At 42.3% G+C, this 9,633-nt stretch overlaps 1 protein-coding gene across 1 annotated transcript; it reads left to right on the top strand.

The window, feature by feature from the left end:
- Positions 1 to 143: 143 nt before the first annotated feature.
- On the top strand, positions 144 to 8,007 carry hgsnat (heparan-alpha-glucosaminide N-acetyltransferase). The gene is made up of 18 exons (XM_076294252.1): positions 144 to 323; positions 1,173 to 1,288; positions 1,546 to 1,682; positions 2,033 to 2,151; positions 2,482 to 2,551; positions 2,679 to 2,748; positions 3,036 to 3,133; positions 3,297 to 3,373; positions 3,485 to 3,515; positions 3,768 to 3,928; positions 4,609 to 4,724; positions 4,868 to 4,989; positions 5,292 to 5,418; positions 5,587 to 5,673; positions 5,964 to 6,041; positions 6,373 to 6,443; positions 6,874 to 6,986; positions 7,445 to 8,007. The coding sequence occupies exons 1-18, from the start codon at positions 149 to 151 to the stop codon at positions 7,624 to 7,626; spliced, it is 1,950 nt and encodes a 649-aa protein (XP_076150367.1). The 5' UTR covers positions 144 to 148; the 3' UTR covers positions 7,627 to 8,007.
- The last annotated feature ends 1,626 nt before the right edge of the window (positions 8,008 to 9,633 follow it).

Raw genomic sequence — 9,633 nt, 5'->3', positions numbered from 1 at the left:
AACACATTTCATGTTTATTTATTTGTCATTGTGATGCAGTCAAATTAATTTAATCCTTGGCGTTGCCTTTGACGTTGAGCCGACTGTTGGATTGTACTTTGACCCTCCGCACTTCCACTAGTCTACCCGGGTATAGGAAGTGGTTATTATGGAACCACGAATCACGAAAAATCAGAGACATCAGGGAAAAGGGAAGAGGAGGGAGGCAGGGGAAAAACGGCAGAAAATGGCCCAGGCGGTGGGAGAAGATGGACTGTGTCTTTCTGCAGTGACTGTGCTCATTTGTGCCATATTTGTGGTGCCGCTTACTGCAGTGTTCACTTGTAAGTCAACGTATGGAAACATACTGTATCAAACGTTAACACTAACGTTAGCTAGCAGCACTTAGCTCACTTAACGTTAACGTATATGTAATAATAAATAATAAAATAAAATAAAAAATAAAATAAGTAATATATGAGTCGGAGTATTGAATAGTACTGCTTGATGGTTCAGATAAGACACAGGTAAAGTGTCGATAATTTATCTGTCAAACAATTAATGATAGAAATGTTGTAACATTATAATATTATTTTTATATGTGCCTATATGTATCACAATGTTTGTTTACGTTAAACCCACAAACATTATTAGCGGGTTGACGCTGCTGAGCTCCACAGATAAGTTGCTGTAAGTGGCTAACGTTAACTTCCTCTATGTTCACCAAAACAGTGTTGTTAAACGGTGTAACCATAATCTCTCGCAGTCTCTCTGCAAGCAACAGTTTGAACTTCCCTCGGTTTAGAGATTAGCAGCTAATGGCTAGAGGCAGAAACGTACGGTATAGGGGAGTCGGATTAGAATAGCATGTGACATGGGTGGACATCGACGATAGACGGAGGCAAATATTTCCCGGGTAGGGAACATAGAGGGTAGAGCTAGTGAATGTGATTCGGTCGTGACCGAGCAGCTGACTCACCAGCACTTGACGCTTCAGCAGCTAACGTTAGTGAAATCGCGAATCTCTTGCAGCCTCAATCAAAACACAACTCTTGCGAGTGGTGAGTGAAACGTTAAATTGGGATGAAATACAGACAGACAGTAATGTGTAAACTTGTCACGGAAACAGCTGTAATCAATAGTTTGCATGAAGAGTATGTTGATGTCAAATCTGTGCATGTTGTTTATTCCAGCCTCACATCCACATCGCAAAACTCTCGTGCCTAAGATGGACGAAGCAATTCTGACCGTCAGCAATGAACTACAGAGTGATATGGTTGTATCTTGGCTGTCAGACCATTGCTACCAGGTAAACAAACAACTAAAAAACCTAGCATATTTGAAATGTCGTTTGACGGACAGTCAATGGTAAATGGACTGGAAATAATAAATGGAAATAATAGGTGCCTACATCTAGGCTAATTATGATACCGATGAAATCTAAAATGGCATCGATTGAGTTTTTTGGTTCCTGTTGCCACCAATTCCATTACAATCTTTAGTTTTGTGACCCTGAAGCTACACCATATGCCAAGTCTGTGTTTATTATTTATCTCTGTTTCACAGTGCTTGTTCCAGCCTCTTGGTGTAGTACCAGCAGGCCCAGGACCTGGGCTCCCGAGTGTGGTAGACTTCACCGTGGGCACACAGCACCCCGTCACCCTTCAGCTCAACAGCTCCCCTGTCAACCTAGAGCAGTGCAGGTCAGCTCAACTACCATGCTTCGCTTGACCATTAATGAGCCACAGCAGTTGCCCAGCATGGTGGGCTGCTGTCACAAGGCTTTGGTGGTCTGAGCTGTAACATGTGAGGTTCATAATGCAAAACAATTACAGACTTCTCATCTCCAAAGGCATGTAGTCTATACATGGCAAATGCTTTTAACTTCACTACAGACTGTAAGCTCTCTAAGTATCACTAAGCATGACTGGGCACTTTTAAGTACTGTAGTGCAAGCATATTTCTTATGCTCATGTTTGTCAGATTCAAATAAAGTGTGTCTGTGCTTGAGTGGGGGATACCATACCTGAGACTCATTGTAATCTTTTCTCAGGCTTCATTTCCATTTTGGTGAGCATGGAAAATACTCATTGTGGGTGAAGAATCTCAACGATCCAGCAGAAGTGAACTGCTCCTTAGTCACTGAAACAGAACCTGTGAACAGCTACTTGCGTGAGTGTTACCTCTGCCTCCTTCTTCCACTTTCTCCTTCTAGTATACTATAACTACTGTACTGTCGACCTATGGTAGCAGTATTGATTGATGTAGTTAATTCCTACCTAAGGTCTTCTTTGCATTGTAGCTTCAATGTTACGCTTTGGAGCAATGTTCGCTTTGGAGAAAAGTGTCTGCTAAATATATAAATCTAAATGTTATTTGGACTTTACATTGGTTCAGTATGTATTCAGATTGGAGCACCTAAACAGCTTGGCTAGGCCTATAGATTTTGCAGTACATTTGCATTGTATTCCTTTCATCCTTAAACCCTGCCTTTCTTTTTAGCTATTCTGTTCGCATTCCTTGGTTTCACCGGCTTGGCTGTGCTGGCTGCTATTGGAAATACAATAATGGGGTAAGTCATTTATGTCTGCTTTGCAATTTATCGTCATGCCGCAGAGCCTCGTTGGAAGTCTGCGGACCTTTCATAACTGAGACATTGCTGGCCCTCTCTGATCAATCTTTTGTCATTCCTTGTCCAGACTGGAGGTGGTGAAAAATCATCTTCTGCGTTGGGGCAATGCTATGGAGACTGACAGACTCATCAACTCGGTAAGGACTTACTGACTTTCTGCGAATGGCCCTGAGACTATCATCGGCACTGTTCAAGAACGAGTGCATTTGAGTATAATGTTCTTCTGTAATCGTGTGTTATACTCATGTTGGTATAAATGACAGTTCTCATAATAATACGTAAGGGATAACGGCCGCCGAGGTGTCCTGTTATACGGAATTAATGGACGAGGGCGAGGGGCAAAAAACTCCCCGACGCGCAGCGGAGGGGAGTTGCCTCCGCCCGAGGTGATAATGCTTAATAATACTTTACCCATCTTCTACAGGAGCTTGGCCCATCGAGTCGCTTGGTGGAGCCCTCTGTGGAAGTGGCCATACCCGCCACGGCTGGTAGGAGGCTTCGGTCGCTTGACACATTCCGAGGGTGGGTTTGCACTTCAGGCACATCATAGTCTTCTCCCCTTTTTTTGAAGTTGGCCCAATTCCTGTGGGTAATATTTGCAAAGGAAGACACTATTTGTTTTTAAGCCCGCTGGTGTTGTTTGTTTATTTTATTTCAGTTGATGACATTTCCTGGTGTCTTACAGGTTCTCCCTAGTCATAATGGTCTTTGTAAACTACGGAGGTGGAAGATACTGGTTCTTTAGGCATGAGAGCTGGAATGGTCAGTAGTTCACTGTGGTGGATGAACTTTATGTTGGCCTTTTCTGTTCTGTCTGAAAGTGCCATTCACCATAATTGTTTGTTGTTGTTGTTGTCTTTCTCCTTTGTACAGGGCTGACTGTGGCAGATTTAGTATTTCCATGGTAAGTGTGTTCACATGTCAGTATTTAGAGTACCTTAGGAAGTTGTTTACAGCTCCAAATGTTTCTCGGTGCGTATCCCACCTTTGCCTAGATATCTGCGCTGTACCTCATGCCAAGTCAACTTCACAGGCCTGACATTCATGCACCTGTCAATGATTAGAGCGTTTCCCATAATCTTGGGAGCTCACAAAGCTACGTTTGGAGCCAATCTCCCCCATGGCCCTGACTCCTCCTCCTCCTCTGTCACTGCAGGTTTGTCTTCATCATGGGCACCTCCATTGCTCTGTCTACGAGCGGCTCGCTGCGTCGAGGGGCCTTCCGCTCGCACCTACTGGGGAAGGTCGTGTGGAGAAGCGTCCAGCTCTTCCTCATTGGCCTCATCGTCATCAATCCAAACTACTGCCAGGGGCCCTGTAAGTAGGGGGAGCAGGAGGACCTGCTGCTGAAGGGCCTTAGAAGGCTCATACTGTACTATCTGATAAAGTTAAAACATACTTTTCAAAATGGTCAAATGAATTTGACTCTGCCCATGATGGAATGGAGTGTGTATGTGTGTGCGTGCGTGTGTGAGAGAGAGAGAGAGAGTGTATAAGTATAAGTATACTCTTTTGATCCCGTGAGGGAAATTTGGTCTCTGCATTTATCCCAATCCGTGAATTAGTGAAACACACTCAGCACACAGTGAACACACAGTGAGGTGAAGCACACACTAATCCCGGCGCAGTGAGCTGCCCGCTACAACAGCGGCGCTCGGGGAGCAGTAAGGGGTTAGGTGCCTTGCTCAAGGGCACTTCAGCTGTTCCTACTGGTCGGGGTTCGAACCGGCAACCCTCCGGTTACAAGTCCGAAGCGCTAACCAGTAGGGTGTATGTTTGTTTGTGTGTGTATGTTTGTCCCCAGACAATCATCAACATGAATCTTGCATTTTAATTTAAACTAACCTAAAACTAAACTAACCTAAACTAAACGTTAATTTAACCTGTTTAGTTTGTAGCCTAGTGTTTCCAAACCGAAACCAACAAAACTGTTGTCTTGGTGTGTCAGTGCGTGTTCCAACATTGTGCAGATGTATGTTGTGTTTGATTTCCTCCAGTGGGGTGGGACTCCTTACGTATTCCTGGAGTGTTACAGCGACTGGCATTTTCCTACCTGGTTGTTGCCTCACTGGATCTTCTGGTTGCTAGAGTTCGACTTGATAACCTGCCATTGGTAAGAGGTTTATCTGTGTCTGCTTCAAGCTAACGTCCCTCAATTAAATTAAATTCTACCCCATGGCTGCACAGACTGCACTTCATTTTCCATCTTTAAAGTTGATTGGGGAGTCCTTACATTGGCTACTTCCTGTGCCTCAGAATGCCTGGTGGTACCCAGTCTGTGACTTCCTCCTGTACTGGCCTGCCTGGCTGTGTGTGCTTCTCCTGGAAGCGTTGTGGCTGTCCCTGACCTTCCTCCTTCCTGTTCCTGGCTGTCCAAAGTAAGTTCTCAGCATCTCTTTAATGTCTTGTTTCTAGGAAAACAGTTATATGTTTTCTTTTTTCTTTGTTTCTTCCTTTTTTGTGCCATATTAACATGTTAGGCGTCTTCAAGTTCAAAGTGCATTAGTCAGTCAACAACTTATACTGTTTTAATGCACTCAAATTAAAGCTGGGAATTGAATGGCTTATTTAGCTGTACTACCTGTATTCTACTACTGCAACTACTAGCTGTGTAGCTTTTTACAGTGTCTCTCTCTGTCCTCACCTTCCTCATCTTCTTCCTCACCTCATGCTGCCGTAGTGGGTATTTGGGGCCTGGTGGACTAGGGGACTTTGGCCAGTACCCAAACTGCACGGGGGGAGCAGCAGGCTTCGTCGACCGTTGGCTTCTGGGAGAGTCTCACATTTACCAGACGCCATCATCAAGGGTAAACAAACTGTCACAACATGCCACACGATTTCTGTTTAGCACACCAAATGACTGATTGGCCCTAGTTCATACCACCACAATATTTAGATAAGTTACCATTCTATATATAGTTTTTAGTGTGTGTGTGTGTGTGTGTGCCTGTGTGCGCACCTATTGTTTTCGACAGGTTGTTTACCGGTCCACAGCGGCATATGACCCAGAGGGAGTGTTAGGCAGCATAAACTCCATCCTGATGGCTTTCCTTGGTCTTCAGGTCAGGAAGACTTTTGCTCCCTTTCCTTTTGAATTAGCTGAAGAATTTTGCTTACACATACCATTCACAAGCTGATCATTGAGCCTGATTAGTTGTGATTTAATTTAGATTTTTAGCATCATTTCATTTGCATGTCAGTTAGTCTTTTTGTATGATTGTTTGTTGCTGCCTGTGTAATTACTAACCTTATGTGGAATATTTCAGTACTATGACCTCTGCAGAAGTCTAAACAGTCTGATAACAAAGCTTTGAGTTTCAGTTTTGGCCTTAACTTTATGTGTGTTTTCTAGGCTGGAAAGATTCTTCTTCACTACAGTGATCTTCACTCTAAAATAATTTCCAGATTTCTCATATGGGGGTTTGTCCTGGTGAGCTCACTTTCTGAATGGTGACATTGTCATTCATATACAGGTTTACAGATTTTGTGTTAGTCACCCAGTCAGTAAGATGGCAGTTGATATATATGATGATATATCATAGATTAATAGTTTGTATGCAAAAAGTTGGATGCTACTTAAAGAAACATTGAATAACATTGAACCTAATAAACGGCATACTTTAAAAAAAAAAAAATCTACACACTGCTATATATTTTATATTCCCTATTGTCATTGTTTTAAGTCTCTTAAAATTAAAGTGTAAAACATATACAGACATATAGTCTAGCTTGAACTTTCCTTTTCTCTCATTTTTTTACAGGGTGTATTATCTGCGGTCCTGACCAAGTGTTCTAAAGACCATGGTTTCATCCCTGTCAATAAAAACCTATGGTGAGTGTAATCATATGAAGGTATAGTCAGCAGTACTGAATAATGTTGGCTTCTTTAAAACCTACCCGCCAAACAAATACAGCTTCTCCCTCTACTCCCGCGCTTTTCCCGCACATTTGGCCTGGACGGCTGATGTAGAGATTGAATACATCTTGATTGGTTTGCTTGCAGGCAGGTCCTGTCCACCATTTTATTCCCTTTTGCAGTGCCTGCAGTGATCACAGAAAGACCAACCCACTTTTTTCATAAGCGTGCAAAATATTTTACAAATCCACAGAATTCATAGAATTGTCAGATACTGCATATTTTTTTAGGCAAAATTGTCTATTGTGCTTAGTTTTGGTAAGCATACAGAGTATTTATACAAATTCTCTTCGCAAATCTCACATGGTTTTGAGTCTAATTTGCATGATTGTCTTCTCTGCTGCAGGTCTCTGTCTTATGTGACTACGCTCAGCTGTTTTGCCTTTGTTATTCTGGGTGCGGTGTACTACATAGTGGATGTGAAGAAATGGTGGTCTGGCACTCCTTTCTACTACCCAGGTGATTAAGATGGTTACTCTAAAGTGATCTCCATCTGTATTTCGTTAATTAAAGGCACTCAGACTAAAAGCAGGATCTTAGGCCATACACCATTTTCAATGTTGATGGCTTGTAAACTGCAGTTATCTATTTATTTATTTTTGGCTGATTGGCCAACATGGCATTATAGTAAGGTGTTTATAGCTGACCGTTTGTTTAGCATGCCCCTGTTTTTATTATACTCACTTATGTGTGGAGGCATTGGTGAATCTGTATTCAAAGACCTCAGCACACAAAGCCAATGCCTTCAGTTATTGGATATTATATGTGTGTGATGTGTTAACCTGCTTCCATGAAATCTAATTCTGGCAGGCCATAGATTAGCAAGGCCATAATAAGGAATAAGGAAACATTGATCATTGTTCCATGCCGTAGTCTTTCCTGATAATGTGACTGATTTTGAACATCCATCCCTTCAGGTATGAACTCCATCTTGGTGTACATGGGCCATGAGATCTTTGAGGAATACTTCCCCTTCCGCTGGCGGATGGCAAACAGCCAGTCACATGCCGAGCACCTTGCCCAGAACCTGGTGGCCACATCTATATGGGTGTTCATCTCCTATGTGCTCTACAGGAAGAAGATTTTCTGGAAGATTTAAGTGTGTTCTGGGTGTGGGAACAGGTTTCTTCCGGGACAAAAGGAGACTAAATGTGACAATACTGTACAAACGTTTGGGCCTTTTCAGTGGAACTGATACAGTGGGGTTTTTTGTTATTGTATTGGGCCCAGCTCCCTGTGGACGCTGCAGAGACCATGGATTCAAGCAAACTGCTAGCCCTCAATTGCCATACCACATAAAGGCAAAGTGTGTTCAGATCGCATGAGCATTGTCCTTTGTGCGGAGCTTGGAGTGACGGTCAGTCCTACAACCGTTGTCCTGAGGCTTTTTTTTTTTTTTACTGATCCAAAAAAAGACTCAAAGGACGTAAAACATAGTAGCAGACAATTCACCTGTGTAACAAATACATTAGAGGGACCTGTCTACTAGGGGTGTAACGGTTCATGTATTCGTATTGAACCGAAACGGTACGGGCGTCACGGTTCGGTGCATGAATTTACACGGAGAATACATACTGTATAAAAATACATAAAACTCGTGTGCGGATTAATTAATGTCATGCGCAATTACTGTTAAGTAGCGAGAGTTACGGGAGTTCTTTAGCGACACCTAACGCTAATCTGTAGCCTCGCCTTAGCTCTGAAGCTCTGATTGGCGCCTATGTTCTTTTTTTGTCAGGTCGTCGGTCAAGTCAGTCAGTCAGAGATAGCAGCACTAAGCGAGTGGTGGCGACCCACAAGAGTTAGAGGATCCGCTGGTCTCTTTAAGATCGCAAGTTTGAGAACTTCAGTTACAGTAACGTTAGTACAGGCGAAAGAGTGGTGGATAAGATGAAACTGTGTCGGCGTTGTTCAGCAGTTGTTGGGTATGTGAGTGGAAAAAATGCTACACATATTTGAAGCCATCACCCAGATGATGTAGGCTACCAATTACTGAAACGAGGGGTAAAAAACTTCCCCTGCGCTTCAGCAGCCTTTGGATACAAATAGGGCCAAAACCTATGGCTTAAATTAAACGATTTCGTAATGACAGAAAGCTATGTAAATCGCGTGGTAATTACCTGTTGGGGTAACTTGTAACTTCTAACATGAGGAGCTGGTAGTGTTAAGTGCATAGACAGTAAAGTGACAACGCTAACCAGGCTAATAAACAAACCATGCTACGGTGAGTTAACGTCAAAGGGCAAAGTCACGTGACTTCTAGTTGTGGTCTGTTTATGAAATGAAAGGAGCAATTTCGTTTTTTTAAAAAAAGGCAAAATAGTGTGATATTTTCACAGTTAGTAGGCTAGATTATTACTTTACACACAATAATAGAAAAATATTGAGGCAAAGTGTAGACCCTTCCATATACAACTAAACACAGATGTTGAAGGTCTTGCTTAAGTGGATTTTTAAAAATAATTTTTCTATGTAATTTGCACTTTCAGAAATAAGAGATGCTGTAGGCCTATTTTCAGTTTTATAGCTGATTGTTTTATTTTGTTTACAAGTTACAGATGGAGTCTGGGTACTTATTGTACTGTTTAGCCTACATCTTACACACTTCAGGCTGTTGCAGATAGCTCAGGGAAGAGACTGTATGACACTAGGTGGTACAGCCTGAGAAATGTACAAAAAAATGCTTTCTGCATTTTTGTTTTGCTTTTCCCTCCATTGTACCGAACTCGTACCGAACCGTGATGTCCGAACCGAGGTATGAACCGAACCGTGACTTCTGTGTACCGTTACACCCCTACTGTCTACAGTGTTGCTAAACAATCCTGTTTTTTAGGGGGTGTAATGTTATGTATATTAATCCTCTGGAGGATTGCTCTCAAATACTTAAAAGTTTGCTGTATCTGAGTTAAGGGATGCAAGATTGAAGCAGCCTTCAAACAAACCTTTCTCACTCACACAGCTGTGCCAAATATATTAAGGTGTTTTCCACAATCATCAATAGTAATACATTTTGGGGTGGAGGGGATTTTTTTTTTTTGTTATTTTTTTTTATTATTGTGCTGTATCATGGTTGCAAACAAAGCACAACTCAGACACAAAGTGTTTC

This window comes from Alosa pseudoharengus, unplaced genomic scaffold (genome assembly GCF_046254945.1).
Source record: "Alosa pseudoharengus isolate Yale_2024_CS ecotype anadromous, Long Island Sound unplaced genomic scaffold, YU_APseudo_1.1 YU_APseudo_1.1_scf_2, whole genome shotgun sequence".
Lineage (NCBI taxonomy): Eukaryota > Metazoa > Chordata > Actinopteri > Clupeiformes > Clupeidae > Alosa > Alosa pseudoharengus.
Note: the sequence above shows the minus strand (reverse complement) of the source record. Positions and strands in the feature narration are given on the sequence as shown.

What these genes read in the sequence shown, in the direction of transcription:
- hgsnat (XM_076294252.1), top strand. Translation starts at nt 149, where the DNA reads ATGGAACCACGAATCACGAAAAATCAGAGACATCAGGGAAAAGGGAAG. An exon ending in TGTCAGACCATTGCTACCAG is followed by an intron (nt 1,289 to 1,545) that starts GTAAACAAACAA and finishes TCTGTTTCACAG; the next exon opens with TGCTTGTTCCAGCCTCTTGG. An exon ending in TAGGCATGAGAGCTGGAATG is followed by an intron (nt 3,374 to 3,484) that starts GTCAGTAGTTCA and finishes TCCTTTGTACAG; the next exon opens with GGCTGACTGTGGCAGATTTA.